Source organism: Ranitomeya variabilis, chromosome 2, assembly GCF_051348905.1.
Source record: "Ranitomeya variabilis isolate aRanVar5 chromosome 2, aRanVar5.hap1, whole genome shotgun sequence".
NCBI lineage: Eukaryota > Metazoa > Chordata > Amphibia > Anura > Dendrobatidae > Ranitomeya > Ranitomeya variabilis.
The window spans coordinates 379,359,851-379,382,780 of NC_135233.1; the positions used below are offsets into that span (position 1 = coordinate 379,359,851).

The 22,930-nt window shown below is 42.7% G+C and overlaps 2 protein-coding genes across 3 annotated transcripts in view; one reads left to right on the top strand and one right to left on the bottom strand.

The window, feature by feature from the left end:
- Positions 1 to 580: 580 nt before the first annotated feature.
- TAP2 (transporter 2, ATP binding cassette subfamily B member) lies at positions 581 to 22,809 on the bottom strand. 2 transcript variants are annotated; one of them, XM_077286132.1, is made up of 12 exons: positions 22,523 to 22,809; positions 12,530 to 13,053; positions 11,996 to 12,110; positions 10,904 to 11,034; positions 8,331 to 8,536; positions 7,110 to 7,307; positions 6,321 to 6,449; positions 5,918 to 6,106; positions 5,183 to 5,356; positions 3,183 to 3,342; positions 2,409 to 2,545; positions 581 to 2,333 (listed from the first exon to the last, which is right to left on the bottom strand). In XM_077286132.1, the coding sequence occupies exons 2-12, from the start codon at positions 13,023 to 13,025 to the stop codon at positions 2,145 to 2,147; spliced, it is 2,124 nt and encodes a 707-aa protein (XP_077142247.1). In that variant the 5' UTR covers positions 13,026 to 13,053; positions 22,523 to 22,809; the 3' UTR covers positions 581 to 2,144. The 2 variants fall into 2 exon arrangements, with proteins under 2 accessions (XP_077142247.1, XP_077142248.1); XM_077286133.1 differs by lacking the exon at positions 22,523 to 22,809 and adding an exon at positions 19,003 to 19,012.
- Positions 22,761 to 22,930, top strand: part of TAP1 (transporter 1, ATP binding cassette subfamily B member) — a 30,215-nt gene continuing 30,045 nt past the window's right edge. Inside the window, exon 1 of the mRNA XM_077286130.1 lies at positions 22,761 to 22,871. The gene's annotated coding sequence lies outside the window, so the exon portion shown is untranslated. The remainder of the gene's footprint in view (positions 22,872 to 22,930) is intronic.

Below are 22,930 nucleotides of genomic sequence, written 5' to 3' on the forward strand. Positions count from 1 at the left end.
TCAGGGGTCGGTGCGCTCCTGATGATTGACAGTTCGGACCCGCTGAGCGCTCCACTGTTCCTTCTAGCAGAGGATCACTGATGTTGGCGGGATCTAGTGATCTGGGAAGCTACGGGGCTGCACTTGAAAGGATGCAAATGCGATCCATGAGAGGTGTCCGGTAACTAAGCCGAAGTGAAGTGAAATAAATCCCTCCAGTCTAGAGAATAGAGGGTTTTTAATACGTTTTAGTAATTTTACCTACTTAAAAAGTTGAGACAATCCCTTTATAAAAGGCAGATATTCATATTAATCCTGGTGTAAAAATATGGGGTCGTCAGAAATTAGTTACTTCATTTCTATATGATTAAGTCTCAATCTGTCCCACATCCGGTATGTCCCTCTTGTAAAAATAAATAAGGACCTAAAAAACAAATATTGTTTGTATCACTATAACATCTAAAAATTAAATATATTACAAAAAAAGAAGAATTCTTTGCCGGCGTAAGAAACATGAAACAAGATGGGTTTTATTTGATTTTTTTTTACAGATTTCCACCATATGGATAAAAAATAACCCAAATAACTATTAACACAAAACTTTTTTTCCAATTTTTTATTTATTTTTGTCACATTTTCTGCAATGCAAAACCAAGAAAAAGCCGAATACAAGAAAAATATCAGATGTTCTATTCAGAAATAGAACAATACAGACTGAGATCAAAAGAGTCAGTTATTAACGATGTCTCCTGGATCTCAGGATGTAGGTGAAAATTAACTTTTTTCCGCCTTTAAAAAATAAATATTGAAAACATAAATTTTTTCTTTATTTCTGGGTTCAGACATATCAGCTGTTTGTGTGCAAGGAATCGCTGCCTGCACCATTTCTCTGTTCTGCTGAACAATGTGGTGATTCTCCTTTGAGGACATTTTTTCTTCTATGCATGTAATTGGGTCTATTAATTATTTTTGCAATTGGGTTTAATTAACCATTTAGCATCGTCTGCCTTCTATAGTCTCTGGCGTCAGAAAGTTATATGAGAATCCGTCAGTCGGCCCCTTATTACGATCTGATGGGGAAGATTTGAACTTTTGTACCTGCTTTTTCTGACCTTGCAGACCTCATCAAAGTTGAATGTGCCAAAAAATAAACAGTTCAGCATTTTGCAAAAATTATTTTTTAGTATTTAAGTTAAAAAAAAAAAAGCCTTTCAAGGCCCAATCACATGGGCCGATAACTGGCGAACACTCATAAAAAAGCTTGATCTACACCATGGATGTGTGTCATCATGCCGCTAATCCTTTATGTTGGCATGTGAATCATCGGTAACACATGTAGACAGCATGTGCTGCTGATTTTTTGCAATTGTATGGGGACAATATGGCCATATAACCGATTGTTCCGCCCCCGTGCAACGTGAATGGCTCATTACACGAGTTCATTGTATATGGTTATTTTCTCGTCTATCCCCGTTGAAAACACAATCAGTCGGCCAAGCCAAATATTCATGTGTATGAATGAGGGGTCGTCCTTCTGTATCGGAAGTGATCGGTACCAGTAAAGTTACGACCAGCACTCCTGCCGAGACACATGCATGATCGCCGGCCAGGTGTGATGTAAGAAGTCTGAGGAATATCGAATACTGCATGTGGGTTTATTGCCAAAGTTTGTGGAACTTCTACTCAAGAAAATCACAAATCTCACACAATTCCTATAATACAAAATACCACGAGGCGTAATGGGGTAAAGTCACTGCGCATCTCAGACCTTAGAGTATGTTACAGAAAAGCCCCCAGGAGATGGCAGGAGGAAGGTCCACGTGGGCTACATCTCTGGCGGCTCCACATGGGACAATGGCGTCTGTGAACGATGGTCGATGCCGCGATTACGTGATGGAACCTTATCAATTCTCGTCATTATAAATCCTTATCTGCCATCAGATCGTTTATTTCCTTACATGATTATCTACTGGTGTAAATGGGGCCTAATGTAAAGCTGCAGCAGGTTAGGAGGAGCGGACGAGCAAAGCTGGAGAAGATGGAAGAGATGACGGTGACTGTTACATCACGTGTCTCGGACATGTACATAATTTATGTGTGGTCCGTGGGATTACTTCATCGTCCACATCTATAGAATATTTCCTCCATGTTCCTCTGCTTTAGGTTCAGTCGCCATTCTTCAGGAGTTTATAGTAAGCTCCCTCCTCGTTCTTCACCAGCTCTGTGTGATTTCCGCGCTCGACCACCCGACCTCCGTCCAGAACTAGAATCTGGTCCGCGTCTCGCACTGTGCGCAGCCGATGAGCGATGATCAGGACGGAGAGGCCGGGGATATTCTGCACCGACTGCTGGATCTGTGGAGGACACATATATTAATGATGGACAGTAACAGCCCGCAGCCCCCCGATCCGGCCGGTGTCGTACCGCACCTCGTGCTCCGTTTCTACATCCAGACAACTGGAAGCTTCATCTAGAATAAGTAACTTAGGTTTCCGGGCGAGTGCCCGAGCGAGGGCGATGCGCTGCTTCTGCCCGGCCCCCATCTGAGCCCCGCTATCTCCAACATCTGTGGAAACAGGAAATCACATTTCTGTATCAAAGAATATAAGAATAATCTGATTAAAAAGTCAAAACAAGAGTCAGATGTGAAAATGCTGCACAATAATGTAGATAGGGGACAGAACCGTTACGGTAAAAACCTGATGATTTTTGCCAGAAAGTGGGAGAACCTGATGTACATGAGGCCTCCTGATAGGAGACAACTGCCTACCTCTAGATATGTGGCCAGTGCTGTGTATGGAGTAACGGATGAAAAACAACATCTGGCATTTCAATATTTTTTCTCTGTATGGGTTCATTTTGTTTTTTATTTTGATAGATTAGACTTTTATGAATGTAACAATGTCACCAGTGATTGACAGCAGCATGTAAATAATTAAACAACAGTGATCAGGGGTAGCTGGTCGCTGCTGTTAGTGGCAGATGCTGGCTGTGTAACGCAGCTACAGAGCCTGCTGCATACATGGAGACCCAATGTAGCAAGTGCTATTAAGTCCTGCATCAGGAAGGCGTTCATACTTAATGCACTGTGCACCGTAATGATAGTGTATTACAAAAACTAAGGAAATAACATGTGAAAAGTAAAAAAATATAAATAAAAATCTTTTATCTCGGCTGTGGAATGTAATGCTTGTATCACTCACTTGTGTCGTAGCCCTGCTCCAGGTCGCTGATGAAGTTCTCCGCCTTCGCGTTCCTTGCTGCCTCTGTCACTTGCTCGTTGCTTTTGCTGATGAGTCCGTAAGTGATGTTGTCTTTTATTGTTCCAGCAAATAAAACAGGATCTTGGGCGACCAGCGCCACCTAGAGGGAACATTATCAGTATATTGTTTGCAGCTACTTAGAATTAAAAATATCTCATTAACATGCCGAAAGAGTAGGGATGAGCGGACCTGTGGAAGTTTGGGTTCTGGTACCCAACCCGAACTTTATTCCAAAGTTTGGAACGGGTACCAGAACTGTATCCAAAATGGAACCAGAACCAATGAAAACATTGGGGACCTGAACTTTTGAGCTAGAAAATTCTCTCCCTCTCTCTCTCTTCCTCTCCCTTTCCGGACTTCCCCCCAAACGCCAAACATTGCAATGGACTTCCGGGAGAAATCTGTGTTCAGAGTTTTTGTTTTGAGTTCGAGGTTGTACATCTCTATTAAAGAGTAACGAAACTTTTTTTTTTATTATTATTTCATTATTACTCAGCCTTTGTAAAGTTATGAATCTTGACAAACAGCTTATTGATGGCTGTGTGGGGCATCAATTGGATATTTTTTACCTATCCCAAGGAAGAACCATCCCCTTTAATATTAAAATATCAACCTATCCCCTTTAATATTAAAGTAACTAAACTATTTTGTTTTTGTAAGTTTGCGAGCAGCAGGGCTCTCACTCCTCTTGGTATGTGTTGATTTATGTGATTATTGTTTATGCTGTAATGTCTATTGTCTGTACAAGTCCCCTCTAAATGTAAAGTGCTGCGGAATATGTCGGCTCTATAGAAATAAAATTATTATTATTTATTTAATCATTGATCAGTCTTTGTAACGTTATGAATCTTTGTTATATACTCAATTATCTTATTTAAATTCATTCTTTCTTTATCACCGTGCTGACACCCTCGTTTACAAGGCCAAAAACGTTGGGCCTGGCTGCACCCTGAAAAAGAAATTGCAAAAAAATATATATAGTACATAATATATGAGGGATTGGTCAATATTTTTGACAAGATATGTAAGCTCACACCCCGTGTCAAGGGTCCTCAAGCTAAACATCCTCCATGGCTTTGCTGCATGCTGAGTGCATTCGTTCTGAGACCCGGGCAGGTAAACACTGCTGCCCCTTTTTCTGCTGTAATAACAGCTACCAAGACTGCATGAACTGGGCAGACAAACCAGCACTTTCAGCGTGGTGACCAAGACAGAAAGAAGTAACATAAACTAATGGAGTATATTACAAAGATTCATAACATTACAAAGATTGATCAACGATTACTTTATTATTATTAAAGGTTATGTCCAGAATTATGAAAATGATGGGTTTTCCTTGAGATAGATCATCAATATCCGATTGATACACCACCGATAAGCTGTTTGTCAAGTACACCGTGTACAGAGCTATGAAGGCCACAGCTCCTTACACCGAGTTATGGCGGGTTTCAGGTACTGCAGCTCAGATCACATTCACGTTATTGGCAGCCGAGCTGCAGTACAGAGAACGGCCATAACACATTGTACCCAGCTGTTCCGGCTCTGTACACAATCTACATCCCGTGGCTACGAGACCTAGGAAGAGGCGACACCCAGCACCACCACCGATCTGATACTGGTGACAGTGGTGACAATGGAGCGAGGCTTTCCCTGAAGGACAATTGCGATAAATGAGCCCCAGAACTAAAGGAGCGCTAAGCACAGAACCAGCAGATAGTATAAATGAAGCGTATACAATCAGTAACATCATCCATGTATAAATATGAAGGTTCCATGAAATATGTGATATAAAGCAGGTGATCCTGGGGGCGGACAATATTCTGGATGACATAGTGAGGATCATAGCTGGAAACATTAATATATAAATTAATGACCATCAGCTGCTGGAGGTTTGTGTGCGGTTGATGCTCCGGATATCTGTGCTTTGATACCAGTCCTACCTTACTGTGCAGATACTGATGGTCGTACTCAGCCAGCGGTCTCCCATCGAGAAGGATCTCCCCGTTCTGGGGCTCGTAGAATCGTTCCAGGAGGGACACACAGGTCGTCTTCCCCCCTCCTGAGAGTCCAACAAGAGCGGTGACGTTTCCCGGGGGAAGACTGAAGGATAAGTCCTGTCAGACGTAAAATAAATGATAGGGGAGATGAGAGAACAGGACACGTATGGAAAGTATGTGAGGTATCAAAGTGACGCATACAATGAGACGCGGGATGGAACTTACTAATTGTACATTGAAAAAGGTCCTGGATCTCAGAACCCAGCGGAGATGTGTGGAGGGGCAAACTGCTCACGTGAATGCTAAGCCAGCCCCCTTCTCTAACAAAGCCAACACATAGAGTAGGGGGCTGGCCTGGCTGCTGATATAAGCAGTCAGCCAGCCCTCTTCACACATAGCTATTTATGAGGCCCAGCCTAATACTATTTCTTTCCAGTATGAGCTCTATTGGCAAGCCACAATAACTGGTGGATGTGATGGGAACGCCGGCTCTCTATGGTGAGTAGGATCATTGGGCTCAACTCAGTAACGAGTCGTAGTTTTTGGCTCACAAACTGTTCTTCATTTGAAGGAGTTTTCCACTACTGATTGAGCGTGTACGTGTGTGGGGGGCCAGGAGATAGATGTCATTATGTAAGGTGTATAAAATACGAGGTGTTGTGTGTTGCGCACACTCACCTGCACGGCTGGGGTGTCTGGACGGGATGGATAATAAAATGTGACGTTCCTGAACTCAAATTCACCACGTAAATCTTTTGGGCAAAGTGATCCTGATGTGGATATCTTAGGCTCCCGATCCAGGTACTGAAAGATCTTGGAGGCGACTCCTGCGGAATGGGTTATCTCACTGAGCATGTGAATAAGGCCCTAAAAACAATGGAGGAGAAAAGGTCAACACCAGTGACACGTGCCAGTGCTCCATAGCGGGGGTATCCCACTGCGTAGTGGCCAGTCTTGTGTACTAATGTACCGACCAGGGCTGCAGTACCAGAGAACAGTCACTATGCGGTGTATAAAGCTGTGAACATATATTTATTGACTTTAGAAAACATGCACCATTGTGATTTCTTTGGTCTCGTACCCGTATGTAGTCACTAGACTCCATCTGGTAGATGATGAAGGACACCATCGCCCCGGTGGTCATCTCTCCCTCAAGGATTAATGTGTGTCCATAGCATAACATGGAGACCTGCGACCCCAGATTGATAATCTGAAGGGAAGAAAAGCGTCTTTATTGTCAGGGTACACAGCTAATCAGCACAGCTATCAGTCACATTTAGGTCATTTTTTTTCTCGCCGTGGCTGAGACCACATCCAACGTTGAAGATGAGAACGTTACCCCTTAAATGCATTGTGCAGATGGTGGTGGAGGATAATGCTATGGGGATGTTACCAGGCATCGTCCTCGGTCTCTAAGTTCCAGTGAAGGGAATTCTTAATCCTCCCAGGTTTGTGGGAACAGTTTGGGGTTCGACCTTTTCTGTTCCCCATGACTGCGCAAAGTGCACAAGGTCCATACAGACAAGGAGGGGGAATATGAGTGGTCGTACAGAGCCCGGACCTCAGTCCCATCCAAGAACAGAGATTGTGAGCCCGGCGTCTCCTCATTATCAGGGTCTGACCTCACAAATGTTCTTGTGGATGTAGAAGCAAAAATTTGTAGCAGAAATTTGATGGTCAGGTAGGATTTCTGCTCCTGTTCTGCTGTGGATTTGCACTTCTCAGATGTGGACTGTGGTTGGATTTCACGCAAATTCTACAGTGGAAGCCAAGCCGAAAGACATGTCCTATCCAACAAGTGTGAATATAGGCAGCCATCTCGTCACACACAATGTACGGTAATCACCAAGAATAAGACGTGTTTGCTCACCCTTATTAACAGGAGATACAGAGCTGTGGTCATGTCCCTCCACATCTGCAGATTGTGAGTCTTTTTTAGGGACTCTTCATATCTGTTCACTTCTTCTTGTTCAGCAGCAAAACTCTGCACAGTTTTAACTGACTCAATAATCTCTTTTGCGAGATCACTTGACCGGGCAATCGAATCCTGCACCTTCTTCACAAGATCCTGAGAGAAAAAATAAAAAAAATAAGTCAGTCAATTTTGTAGATTAGAAAATACATATTTGTGCAAAGAATACTTTAAACACTCAAGTAAAAACATGTTTCCCTCTTCTACATAATAACTGTATGACAGGAGCTGTCTAATTATCATCAGTAACTGTGATAGTAGTTTGTCTCTTTTCCTGTGAAGCGCCTGTGTTGTACAGTCCACACAGTTTCATCATATAGCTCAGATGATTGAAATGGTGTCAAGTAATGCATGGGATCACTATAAACCTTTTTTTTTCCTTTTTTCACACCAGTGGTTTTGTTGGTTGTGGTCAAAAGGTTATATTCCAAAAAAAAGTTGAAAACAGTTCAGATCTACTATACATTGTGGGAAGGCTCTGCTGCCATTTTTTATGTAACCAAAGTATTTTACATGTTACTATTGGTCTTTATTGCTCTGATTATGCCCCTTTATGGGAGCCTTATGCCAGCTCCGAATGATATGGAGCCCTAAGACGACCACGTGCACGAGACCTAATAAGAGCACGTTCACAGACAGGGTTTTTTTACATGGATCTTGAAAATGATCCACTTAAAAAGCCACATTAAAATCCACTTAAAATACTCTTTAAATACTTTTTGGATTGGATTTGGAAGTGGATCTGCTTCAAAATTCACGTAAAACACTCTGTGACCATACCCCAATTGTCTAAACATGGTAACAAAAATAAAAATAAGCAAATAAAATACATTCAAAAAGTCTGATGAAAAGTGAAGGCTGTAAACTTTTTCTGCTATGGATTTCATAGCAAATCTACAATAAAATCCACGTTACATGCAGATTTTGATGTCAATTTCAAAGAATAAAATCTGTCGTGAAAATCCGCACAAAATCTGCAGTTTGTCTATTTACCCATAAACAATTAAGCATAATAAATATAACCAATAGTATTAGGTGCAATGATTATAGACCCATAAGGGAATGGTTATTATATATTACATACAGTGAACTGAGCCCCGTCCCCGCACATATACGTACCTCGTGATATTTGTTGTATATGCTCTGAACGATGGAAATTAGTGGCATGCTCACAAAGGTGAGGAGTGTAAGACGCCAAGACAGAGAAAACATGAAGAGGTAATGACCAACGCATTTTATCAATGTCCGTAGGGTTATGTTCACATTGGCTGCAATAGAGCGACTCACAAGAGACGTGTCGTTTGATAGTCGAGAGGAGATGTCACCTGTCGGAGAAGAATAAAATGTGCATTAACTCATTTCTAAGGGCTCATTCACACGTCAGTTTTTCACATACGAGTGCTATCCATCTCCGCAAGGTGGAACGTTACCCGTTGGATCCCGGTTGGACGCCTCTCACCCAGCCAACCCAGATCTCACACTTTGCACTGACAAGGGGCAGTACCCCGAAACACAGTGTCTGCAAACTGAGATTTTGGTTTTGACTTTCATCCTAAGGCATGTGGCAAGGCTCCTTAAGAGTCGATATTGACTTGTAGGATTACGACTTCCTTATAGGTGGCACTAGAGTTCTACTCATCTTCTTGTCTGAAGAGACAACATCCATGTTGTTCACATGTCTGCAATTTTGTGGTCCATGCAAAATTGTGGCGACTCGTCCGATATCGATCCAAGCTCTATGGTCCATGAAAATATCAGAGCGCATGTCATCCAAGTGGTGTCCATTTTTCATGGATGGATAGATAGGAAAAGTTAGAGAAACTTTTTTATTTTTTTCTCATCAGAGAAAAAGTGATGAAATTCTGACAAAACACTAATTAAAACATACTGTTAAAAACAACTCATGAAGCTCGATCAATTTTTCTTGTACATTAAAATAACAGATGTCTGAACGAGGCCTAATGTTCTGTAAAACGTAATATGAGCTTAATATTGTTTGTGATCAAGGGATCGCTGTGGGTTTTCATTTGATATTTATGCTTATGACACACGTGCCAAATTTATCCATCCCATACAGTCAGCCTAAGTCGTAAGCGTGTAATTTTGCCATCCAGTGGGCCGGTATGGGGGGGCTTTCCTTTTTATTTTTGCTGTTTAGGAAAGAGTAGACTGATTAGGACCCCGAAATAAAAATGGTAGTTTACTCAGGCTAAATGTTTTATTACAATGGGATTCACTGGGCGATGTCTGCGGCTCTGTGTCTATGTAGCGACATGTATCAGAGGCTTCTGTTGGAGGATATAGAGTATTATTGCTCAAAGTCTATACCCAAAAAAGCAAACTAGGTCATTTTTTATTTTACATATACAGTATATATTGCATGTATTTAATTCACCTAAAAACAAAAAACTGATCAGCACCTCCCATCTGAATGCAGGAGCAAGCTGCTGTGACTCCATTATTATGTAAACCAAAACCAATAGATATAGATATATAATAAAATCAATGACAATAAAGGACACATAAAAATTCTAGATTCTAATCTCAAGCCTTTCTGATGACAAGATAGCGAATATCTTCTTAGGCTTCTTTCACATATCCGTCGGTACTCGGCTGTCGCTAAGCGTCAGCACGACGTACCGACGGACATTGTGCAAATTCCGTTGTAAAGTCCCAGGGAGAAGGGGGTGGAGTTCCGGCCGCGCCTGCGCAGTTAAAAATGCAGGACGTACGAAAAAACGTTCCCTTGAACGCCAAATACCGACGCATCCAGTGCGTTTTTTTCCAACAGAACGACGCATTGTGACGCTTGGCAAAAGACGGAAGTGTGAAAGTAGCCTTACAGCGTGTCAGGCACAGTGATTGCCCCCATAGCAGTTCCCTAGGACATATGTGTGTTGTGATCCTAGTGGTAGAGGATCGCTGAAGTTCCAGCTAAGTCCGCAAACAAAATCTAGCTCATAGGGAGGTGGTAACTTGGCTGACCGTATAACTGATCCTAACACAACAACTAACAGTAGCCGGGGAACGTACCTACGTTGATTCTAGACATCTCGCACCAGCCGGAGAACTAACTAACCCTTTCAGAGAAAATAAGACCTCACTTGCCTCAAGAGAAGGGACCCCAAAGTTATGATACAAGCCCCCAACAAATAATAACGGTGAGGTAAGAAGAAAAGACAAACATAAGTATGAACTAGATTTAGCAAAGTGAGGCCCACTAATTAATAGCAGAAAATAGGAAGAGGACTTATGCGGTCAGCAAAAAACCCTACAAAAATATCCACGCTGAATATCCAAGAACCCCCGCACCGACTAACGGTGTGGGGGGAGGATATCAGCCCCCTAGAGCTTCCAGCAAAAATCAGGAATCACATTGTAACAAGCTGGAACAAAATAGCAGTTATGCAAATAAGAAAGCAGGACTTAGCTTATCTTGCAAAAAGCAGGAGACCAGGAGACAGGAGCAAACGGACATAGACTGATTACATCGATTCCAGGCACTAGACTGAGTTTCCAGGAAGTCTAAATAGGAACACCCAAGGCCTAACGAACCAGGTGGGTACAAACCTGGAGAAAGGCAATCCAAGTGTCATACCGCTAGTGATCACAAGAGGGAGCCAAGAAATACAATTCACAACATATGTGTATACAAGGTTGTGTGTCTCACAAGTTACAGTATCATACGTTACCAGTTTTAGTGGTTTCAAAGAAGGCAATGTCCTGTCTAATGAACGCGCGGAAAAGAAGACGTCGCAGACGTCTGGTGAGACGAAAAATGGAGAATATGAAGAGTCCTCCTCTGCAGCCTGCAGAAATAGTGCTAAATAAAGAGAAAGGAATGTATCAATAGCCTATATTACGTCTGGATCCACACACGTGTAGAAATATTTATAGAATAAATGGCCAGTTTATTACTGACACCCATCTAGTAGTGCCTTAGACTTTCTGCCGTCAGCGATTTCTGGTGGCACAAAACCCACTAGGGCGGTGATTAGAGCGTTCTGTCAGAATATCAGTCATGTGGACTAAATCATTAGATGGAGGTACTGACAGGCTGTCTACGGCCCGTTGTACTTTGTCCCAGAGATGCTCTAAAGGATTAAGATCTGGGAAATTTAAAGGTCAGAAAGAAGAAAAAACTCACTGCCATATTTCTGGATGTAAACCATGACTAACGGCCCTTGTGGCTTGAGGCATTGTCCTTCTGCCATAGAGCAAACAGCCGCCATGAACAGAGGATCAGACACAGTACTCAAGTAGGTCCTACTGCTGTCCAAGTACTATCCACAGGTATCAGTGGCTCCTGCCACGAAAACCTTTCCCCACCATTACTGCACCTCCACCAGCCTGACAATGAGGGGCCATCCATTCACAGGTTTCAATGGAGCCAAGGTGCACCAAGAAAACCTTCCCCGCTATTCCTGCACCTCCACCATCCTGACAGGAAGGAGTAATCCATCCACAGGTATCAGGCGATCATGATGCACAAAGAAAACATTCCCTCACAATTACTCCTTCTCAATCTTAATCTAACTAACTGGAAGGGGTCATTCATCCACAGGTATCCGACTGAACTAGAGGGCCATGCAAATCCTTCTGCCCAACTCTACTAAAAAGTAAAGCACACAAAAAAGTACTTATATCAGCCATTCATTGTCAAGCCTCCACAAGAAAAATGACAGCTGATAACTGACTGTTGACCTTGAATTTCTGTGTTCTCTAGTTTAATCATGAGGTCCAAGAAATCTAGAGGTTCTGACTTTGCCGTGTTTCTCACCCACCTGGAGATGGTCAACACAGCCATATAAATTATAGCCTCCAGGAACTCGGCCTCCTTGTAGTTGTTGGACAAGTTGTCAATCATCCGTCCCATGTAGTAAGGAACCCACATTTCAACTGTGAACGATAAGATATTTACTTTACTCCTTAGAAGAACAGAACTTTCCATACAGTATCTTTCAGTCTAAACAAAATATTCAACCTCTTGAAATGATCTGACCATTTCTAACCCTGTTATCAGATTCCTTCTTTATACAACTACCTCTTCACATATAAATACTGTCGTGTCATCGGATGACTAATGATCGGCTGAAAAACAGAACTATATTACAGAACGTGGAAGATCCTATGTTTCTCCATTATTAACATGGAGAGACTCTCCCAGGAGATCAGTTATTTTTCTCTTGTAAGACAAATGGCTGCAGCAGGAGCCTCTCCCCTTTGCTCTGTGGGGATTTCCATTCCCTGCCTTTTGTAGAAATTTAGCAGAAAAAAAAAAGTTACATGAAAAGATGAAATTATTTTGCAAAACTTACATGTCAAAGCCAGAAAAAGGAAGACAAAGGCCGAGGACAGGTACGGCCAATCCCGCTTGGAAAGTTTAACAAGTCTAGTAAAATTCTTCTTGTCTGTCTGTTCTCGTTCATCTCTGCCGGAAGTTTCCTTTGTGTTACTGGGAGGTAAAATCAGATCCCAAACCATACATGACAATGGCAGAGGCAGATGGTAAAGCAGAGAGCTGGAGAAAACAGAGGATAACTCCGGAGACTGAGAGGTGAGAAAGAACCTGAGGGTCTGGTACAAAGGAGGCGCAAAGCCAAGGGTTAGAGCGAAGGGCAAGCGGGAGGAGATCCAGCGTGGACGAGGCAGGAGGTTGGATATCACTATAAGTATCGGAGCTTTAATAAGGTAGACCAGCCACACCGCGAGAAGGAGATCTACAGGATAATATCTGAAGACAAGGCTGGATATTATGTATGTGAGTGATGAGTCCAGCAAGATGAGAAGCGGAAGAAAACATAAGGAAATCATTCTGAAGGCTGAAGAGTAACGCGGAGACCTACAAAGAGAAAGGACACAAGTTAGAGGCCTAATGTACAGTAAACTCTACTGCAACTCATAGGATCAGCAAAACAATAACAGAAAGTCCGAACCAAAGCTGTAACTCTTGAAAACGTATATGCAGCCCTAAGAAGTTTGTCCGGGGGATAAAAAAATGTTAAGGTAGAAAACTGACCCTCACCGATCCACTGTACTGCCCGCTCCGAAACTTCCTCAGTCTTTGAAGGTCTCTACTAGTCTCAACCCATCTCCAGTAGTAATGGCGAGAAAAGGCAGCGTTACAACTGAGCCCTTTAAAAAATGAATTTTACGCCCTGAAAAATCCCTGTAAATGGATCTGAGCACAGCATAAAGTAGTGACAGAGGCCCAGTTTCCATCACTGGTCATTTACTAGCAGTCTTGCAGGAGCTTTCAGCCTACACTCCGAGCCCACGATGTTCATGAGTGGTGGTCCACCCCATTCCCTGACAGGCAGTGTTCTCCAGTTTCACGGACCATAATCAGAGCAGTGTACCCGGCCAGACCGCAGGGTTTCTCGTATGTATATATGAGGCAGATAACTCTGGTCAGGAGACCCAGTGGTCAGGACGAGTATTCCTCTTCAAACTCAGTCCATGTTTCATAGATCGGAAGTATAAAGGCGGCATTATACACAGTATAGAGTGAAGACTGTCAATCAGCCGCAGAAGGATGGGGAGATCCACAGCTCAGGAATATCAATGACTAAGTAACCCAGAGCTGGTATCGGGGTCTCCACCACTCGCCATGGATAGGGCAGCAGAACCTGGATGACAATTTCCTTCAAAGCAATTTTCCCACCTTTATGGGCTCATTCACAGCATAAATAGTCACAGATATGTACAGGACTTTCCCATATACTCAAATCTCATTTGTAAACATCCTCTCATGCGATACAGAAGCAACATCAGAATTTTAGTTTCAGAAAAATCCTCATTGTGTAAATATAACCTAAAGCTCCATCCAGCAATGGTCCTCAGAAGACACCGCCCTCATCAGTCCTCATCATTTACAAATTGACTCTGCAAATCCTGATAAGTTTTCTGGCTGAAATCCAGCATCAAGTCTCAAGGAAGCAGAAGCAACTGCATGGACGCTAACGCCGGCGTCAGAAGCTGACGGGAGAACACAGCTCTGAAACTCTAAAAATGATGAGTGTATGAGACATCTACAGTTGTGGACAAAAGTATTGACACCCCTGCAATTCTGTCAGATAATACTCAGTTTCTTCCTGAAAATTATTGCAAACACAAATTCTTTGGTATTATTATCTTCATAAAATGAAAAAACACAAAAGAGAATGAAGCAAAAAGCCAAACATTGATCATTTCACACAAAACTCCAAAAATGGGCCAGACAAAAGTATTGGCACCCTCAGCCTAATACTTGGTTGCACAACCTTTAGTCAAAATAACTGCGACCAACCGTGTCCGGTAACCATCAATGAGTTTCTTACAATGCTCTGCTGGAATTTTAGACCATTCTTCTTTGGCAAACTGCTCCAGGTCCCTGATATTTGAAGGGTGCCTTCTCCAAACTGCCATTTTTAGATCTCTCCACAGGTGTTCTATGGGATTCAGGTCTGGTCTCATTGCTGGCCACCATAGAAGTCTCCAGTGCTTTCTCTCAAACCATTTTCTAGTGCTTTTTGAAGTGTGTTTTGGGTCATTGTCCTGCTGGAAGACCCATGACTTCTGAGGGAGACCCAGCTTTCTCACACTGGGCCCTACATTATGCTGCAAAATTTGTTGGTAGTCTTCAGACTTCATAATGCCTTGCACACGGTCAAGCAGTCCTGTGCCAGAGGCAGCAAAGCAACCCCAAAACATCAGGGAACCTCCGCCATGTTTGACTGTAGGGACCGTGTTCTTTTCTTTGAATGCCTCTTTTTTTCTCCTGTAAACTCTATGTTGATGCCTTTGCTCAAAAAGCTCTACTTTTGTCTCATCTGACCAGAGAACATTCTTCCAAAACGTTTTAGGCTTTTTCAGGTAAGTTTTGACAAACTCCAGCCTGGCTTTTTTATGTCTCGGGGTAAGAAGTGGGGTCTTCCTGAGTCTCCTACCATACAGTCCCTTTTCATTCAGATGCCGACGGATAGTACGGGTTGACACTGTTGTACCCTCGGACTGCAGGGCAGCTTGAACTTGTTTGGATGTTAGTTGAGGTTCTTTATCCAACATCCGCACAATCTTGCATTGAAATCTCTTGTCAATTTTTCTTTTCCGTCCACATCTAGGGAGGTTAGCCACAGTGCCATGGGCTTTAAACTTCTTGATGACACTGCGCACGGTAGACACAGGAACATTCAGGTCTTTGGAGATGGACTTGTAGCCTTGAGATTGCTCATGCTTCCTCACAATTTGGTTTCTCAAGTCCTCAGACAGTTCTTTGGTCTTCTTTCTTTTCTCCATGCTCAATGTGGTACACACAAGGACACAGGACAGAGGTTGAGTCAACTTTAATCCATGTCAACTGGCTGCAAGTGTGATTTAGTTATTGCCAACACCTGTTAGGTGCCACAGGTAAGTTACAGGTGCTGTTAATTACACAAATTAGAGAAGCATCACATGATTTTTCGAACAGTGCCAATACTTTTGTCCACCCCCTTTTTTATGTTTGATGTGGAATTATATCCAATTTGGCTTTAGGACAATTGTTTTTGTGTTTTTTCATTTAAGACAAATTAAATGAAGATAATAATACTAAAGAATTTGTGTTTGCAATCATTTTCAGGAAGAAACTGAGTATTATCTGACAGAATTGCAGGGGTGTCAATACTTTTGGCCACAACTGTATAAAGCCCCTCAACACAGCCCAATAATCGGCCAAAGGGCAGGTTCACATGAGCATATAAAAAAATCAGAGTTTCATTCAGAAAACTTGGACGATTTTTTTCTCACTTGTCATCTATATACAATCCGTCATAGGAAACTGCAATGATTAATATCTTCTGCTGTAAAAAATACAGCAAAAGATATTAATCATTGCAGTTTCCTATGTTACAGAATTGTAATGTATCTGTAAAAATCTGTACTGAAGTATGGCATCCCATTTTTTTCACGCACCCATAGACTTGAAAGGCTGATTGTCATCCGATTTACAGAAGACACCAGTGCATGCTGCCATTTTTTCACATGCAGATTCAGTCAGTGAAAAAAACGCTCATCAGCACTACACCATTGTATAATATCGGGCCATTTGTGTTTTCATGGACATCACTCGGATGGAAAATACTGTCGTGTGAATGAGCCCAAACAAGAATTTGCAGTTTGACTTTGCATCAACACATTTAAAGGGTCTTTAACTGGGCACCAATCAACATTTTGTATCAATATTAGGAGCTCATTGTGGGCATTGATCGTCCTTCACTTTCTCATTAAATTGTTTTGAGTCCCATTCTGCACTATCATCCTTAAAAGGGGCCCCCTCACTAGATCAGAAGTAGCCGGTTTTGTTCTTATTTAAATCCCACTTCTACTTTGAGTTTTCCTCTGTTTGATTTTTTTTAAATCTGGCATACGGTTCCCGAGATAAGGGCTGCATTATTTAGTGGCAAGTTTTATAGTCTTTAGAAGGGGGGTGTGGTTCACAGATTCCTCTGGGGTGTGTCTTTAGGCCGCTCGGCAGATTTACATATGGAAAAAAATGGATTACTCAGGAGAGTGCACCGCCCCAGGGTCCTGGTCGTTGCAGTAATGTCATTCTTCCACCAGGGGGAGTGATGTTACGTCTGAAGGCAATAAAGGAGATCTCTTTATCAGGTATCACAAACCATACACTACACTTCACACTCCAGTTCACCAGGGGGAGCCATGCTTCTATTTATTAGGGCACTCTTCACAATTAGGTAAAACTGGTGGTCTGGATAGAAAGTTAGTCAGAAGCTTACTGGGCTTCACCCAGGCAGCACCTGTCAGGCAGACAGAGGGAAAGGAGGAACATCTAATAGCTGCTGACAGGGTGGTCCCTGACAGGGGTGGGATCCTGCCAGAGGCCTAGACAGAAGGCCACAGAGCTGCGTCGGCCCGACGTGCGGCAGCATCTTAAGAAAGAGACAAGAACAGCGAATTGTATCGTAGAGGGTGAGAAACAAAGTCATAGCAAAAGGAGAGGAAACCAGAAGGAGTTCTGCCCTGCAAAGGCTGCCTCCTTCTGAGGCGCAGGATCCGGTAGCCGGAAAACCGAGGGAGCAACCGTCTCCATGCTTTGCTCCAGAGACCGGCAGGACAGATAATTCCATGTTACCTGCCCGACCTATACCCAGGAGGCATGGTGGCAACTTGTGGGGGCCGGGGCGTGCTAGAATCCCTGTAAAAAGCTTCAGGCCATCATTCATACAGGTTTGTCCTATCCTTACCATCAGGGGGACAGAGAAAGAGACATAACATCTAGAACGTCTACAACAGTTGTGAGGACCTTATGAAAGGCTCATCAATAAGGTACTAAAACACCCAGGCGCTAGAGGAAGGCTACTTATTTCCACCTGGATATGGGGACTCTGGATTTGCCTTCAGACCGGCCGGACTCTGCCTGCCCTGTGATCTGGTGCTCTGGACTGCGGATGCTGAAGTCTTCAGTAAAGGTAAAGAGACTTCAACCTTGTGTCATCGTTCTTCACTGCGCCTTACACCATCCACCATCTACACACTGGGAAGCCCTGGGGATACACTTCACCTGTGGGAAGGTATACCATCTAGCTGCCATAACATCACCCTAGCGGACCCCTTACAGCAGCGTCGGTCGTACTGACCGAATACCACAGGTGGCGTCACGAACATATTCCTTTAAAGACCTTCCCCATTTACAACGGACGTCCCTAGGGCCATGGACCGGGTCAGGCACCGTGACATCCCCCGTGAGAACCGAAGGACCCGGTACCGAGTACCCCACAGCCCTTGGGGTGCTCCAAGAGTAGCAGAAATAAAATAAGAAAAAAAAACCACACACATTTTACCCTGTGATGGTTCCTCTTTAAAAAAAATCACAATAAAATGTTAAAAAATGTGGGCATAAGAACTTTAATCCTATAGCCTCGCATGGGCACAGTATAGGGTTCCAATTGTATGATTTCATATAGATATATTACTGTAGGATTCAGTACAAAATAAAAAAAACAACAGAAAAAATCATGGCTGCTTTATTGGATGCCATTGTGTAGATGGTTGTGACAAGATTTGGCTATATACTTTAAAGTCTGTGTGAGATTTCATCCTTTAGGAACCTCTATGGGCCAATAGCTCGTTACATACCATGCCCCAGCATGGGATGTGCAGCAGCATACAGACACCATGCCGCACTCTATAGTCTCCACTATCTCATATAACAATTTTAAAGAACTGTCCTAATAGTGGGATCGTTAAAAGGTTGGTCAGGGTGAGTGAAAATTTGCATTACAATTGGGGATTTAACCCCCTGGTGCCTATATATTTAGCGCATTGTGCTGTATATGCATAGCACAGAGATGGCATAAGCGCAAAAGGCGTCCCTCCCATCACCAGTTATTCAACCTGTCAGATGCTGCAACCTACATTGTCCGCTGTACCTAAGCGGTTAGACAAATGGAGTGCACCTGTGATGTTATGACACAGTGATGATTATGGGCAACCATATCATTTATTGTCATTAAGAAAAGTCACAGTTTTGGCATGTGGGGGTGACACCATTAGGCCCAGCTTAAGTTCTACAAAACAGGAATAAATCCCTGGAGAAAGGCAGTATATAATGTTAATGCTTCTGTGGTCAACTCCCACCATAATGGATAAAAATGTAAAAAAATATATATATATGTTTAAAAAAAAATTGTTGAAAATTTAAAAAAAAATATGGTGGTTAAAGGGTCAGTTAAAGGGTTTTTGTCAGCACTTTTCGGGATGTAATCAGTTTCAGACACTTTCCCTTGCGGACGATCATTATGTGAAGAATTACTCGATTTTAGTTCCTCTTTGTCACATTTTTCAGTAACTTTCACTTTGAAGCGTGTGAGCAGGAAGCTTCGGCCCATGTCTCCAGGTTACAGCTGCCGTGAGAGATCTGACTAGTCAGATTCCAAGAAGGTGAGGTCACATGACCAGGTGCTATTGTCTGTAAGAAAGGCGAAGCCTCTCATGAATATTCATGAGCAGCCATTTTAAGATGTATCAGCGGCCATTTTGTTGACAAGCATCGATATCAACCCGTCACTAACGATTAATACAATTCTAAGAGGGAGGCAACATGTTTAGGGAATATGGACGTCACATCGCCTCCTCCTAGGACTTGTAGATCATTTGTGAGGCCGATCCCACTCCATACATGGCGGCACCAGAGATCACATCTAGTTCCTATGGCCGCAGTTTTACCCCAGAAATGTCACAGTACTTTCACACTAGCGTCGGGCTCGGTCCGTCGCAGTGCGTCGGGCCGAGGTCACCAACGCTAGCGTTGTCTCCGCCGCACAACGGGGGCAGCGGATGCATTTTTCCAGCGCATCCGCTGCCCCACTGTGAGGTGCGGGGAAGTGCGGGGAGGTGGGGGCGGAGTTCCGGCCACGCATGCGCGGTCGGAAAAAGCGGACCGTCGGGAGCAAAAAACGTTACATGTAACGTTTTTTGCTCCCGACGGTCCGCCACAACACGGTGCAACCGTCGCACAATGGTTGCGACGTGTGTCAATGCGTCGCAAATGCATCGCTAATGTTAGTCAATGCAGAAAAACGCATCCTGCAAGCACTTTTGCAGGATGCGTTTTTTCGGCAAAACGACGCATTGCGACGTATTGCAGTTAACGCTAGTGTGAAAGTAGCCTAAAACATGACCGCGTCATATAAAGGGGTTAGAGCGGAGTGCTAGGCCCCTGCGATTATGCAGTGCTGATGGTGTTGCCAAAGAAGCCAGGGGCCTATTTCCTCCATATTGGCACTGATATGAGTAGGAGAGTGGAAATTTTACAGCCGTCTGTGATATTAGTATTCCCATAAAAAAAAAAAATTGAACTAGTTCTACAAAACAACAAAAGCCTCGTTCCGCTCCATCAAATCAGAAAATGTTGATATTTTTAAATAAAAAAAAAAAATTTAAACCATAAAACATGAAAAAAAATATTTGGCATTACCGTAATCATTCCGACCAGCAGAATATGGCTACTTGGTCTTTTTAACACAAAATGAGCACCAGAAAAAAATATATATATATTTCGCCCCAAGTAGAAATTTATTCCTGATTTTAATACATTTTATGGCAAAATAAATGGCGTCATCCTCCAAGCTTCATGTGGGACCATGGATCAGTGCGAACAGGCCGCTCTTCACTTTCCATTTTTCCTCCTCACTTCTCAAGTAACTTTTTTATTTTTCTGTGCACTTGTTTTTTTGCTGCATGAGCTGTAGTTTTTTTCATCACCATAGTGGAGTCCATACAACTTTCTCATCTTTTTATTACATTTTTTGGGATGAGAAAAGACCATAAAAGAGCAATTCTGCCATTTTTATTCAGATTTTTTATCGTGTTCACAGACTACAGACTGGGCTTCAGAGGTGTCAAACATGGGGGTCTCCTGGTGGCCATGAAAATACCACTGGCCCACCTCAATCATGTTGTGGGGGTCCGATGGGGGTCGGTAGGGACACCACCCCACTTTCCAACCTGCTAAATCCTGCTCCGAGGTAAACCTCTTCCCAGTGTGATGTAATAGCAAGTCGCACATTGAATGCCAGTGTATGAAGCAGGCTCAGGAGCTGGACCCGCGTTATACCCGGGAGATGGCAGCTGTATTACACAGCCAACATCTGCCTGTAACAACTGCAAGCTCAGATCGCTGCTGTTTAAACCATGTAATGCCGCTGTCAATCACTGACAGCAGCATTTAAAGAACACAATTGTCAGCTCCCATTGGCCCCATGCAAAGAAATTGAGGGAGGCCAATGGGTTGTCATAGAATCCAGGAACCTACTAAAGTCCTCCATGGCTGCCATCTTGGACCTGTGAAGTTTATAGCTGGACTCCATAAAAGGTAATTAATAAAGCTAGATTCTGCAATACAGTACCATAGTAGTATATGGAACAAGGGATCAATCGCAGGTTTAAGTCCCTTAAGGGAACTAAAAATTAAAGTTTAAAAAAATAAAAAATAAATAAAAATAATAACTCGAATCACCACTTTCAACCTTCTTACTGGTAAAGAAATTAAAAAATAAATAACCATAGTCACTATCGCCATGTCTGCAAAAGTCCAATCTATCAAAACATAAAGTTAATTATGTCGAATGGTAAACGCCATAAAGAGAAAAATTTGAAATAGCAGGATTGCTGTTTGTTTGTTTATTTGTGTCTCTACATCTCTGCAATAATGAGCAATCAAAACGTATTTACCCTAAAACTGTATCAATAAAAATAACAGCTCGCCACGCAATAACGAGCCCTTACACAAGCGATCCAGGTCTTAGAAAGTGGTAACACAATAGAAAAAAATTCTAATTATTTAATTTTTTTAACCATTTAAATTAAAAAAAAATCTGTACAACTTTGGTTTTGAAGTAATTGCGCTGGACTAGAGAATCATGCGGCCAGGTTATATTTATACCATATTAAACAATGGCAGAATGACGCTTTATTATCACTACTATGAAAATAAGAAAAAAAAATTATGGCTCTGGGAATGAGGGGAGGAAAAAATGGAAGCACGAAAAATGAAAGCTGGTGACACTGAACATGGCGTCTGATCTCCTGACGGCTGATTATAAAGCGGAGGACTGACGGTGCGTGGAGGACACAAGGGAAGGGGATAAAGAGAGCGGTCGTGTCTCTGGAGGACGGACCTGGGGCTGTCTGAATATTATACAGCAATACGCTGGAACATTAGAAATATACAAAAAGAAATAGATTTATATATTACTTACTATTTGCTTCATAAATGTTTACATATGTACAGATATATCTATATTTATGTATAAATATAGCTCTGTGGAATATGTTGGTACTATATAAATAAACTTATTATTTCTTTATATGTAAGCAAAAAGTTGTAAATAATATAGATATATTGATATTTATGTTTGTATATTTTCTAACGTTCCAGTGTATTGCTGTTTTTGCTTTATTTTTTATTTAGTTGCTTTTTGTCTATTACTTTTTGGATTATTCCAACCCAGTATAATATAAATAAAAAGGTGACTTAAAACGAAACGAACACACATATATATATATATATATCCTATCTACTTGCTTTTCTGTTTGTGCATTACTTTGCCCCAGCAAATATATTTTTTAGTTTTATTTATATACTAAGAAAATAAATTCTATATAAGTTAACATGTGGAAAATCCCTTCCAGCTCTGGGCACTGACGGATAAGTAGCTGAACTCTCGTGATTATTTACCATCCATCATATCGGGACTGATCGGGACATAGACAGGTGATTATCAGTGAATGACACCCTGCCGGGAGTTGTAGTGCACACTGTCTGTACTCACTGCGTCCGTGGCGCCGTCTGCGCGGAGCTTCTGCTCCCGAATCTGCAGCTCTGGATGCTGCGGCTGTGACTGGGCCGGGATGTTGCGGGTGTCGGTGCTCGGGTGGCGGTCCTCCCGTGTCGGTGCTCGTGTTTCGCTGCCCGGGTGTCCGTCCTCAGATGTCGCTGCCCGGGTGTCGGTCCTCCTCGGCTTATGAGGCGTCTGTGTTACATTGTATTATATTACCGGTAACTTTCACTTTCGATCTCCTGTCACAGCAGCGATTCCGGGAAGCGCCGGGGATTTCTGAGCGTCCGCACAGCAGCAGATCACATCGGATCAGAGGCAGAGAGGATCGCACCGAGCTGAGGTGAGCGACCGCCGGACATCAGCCGTGTGGTGATACGGGGGAGGCCGCATTTATGCACT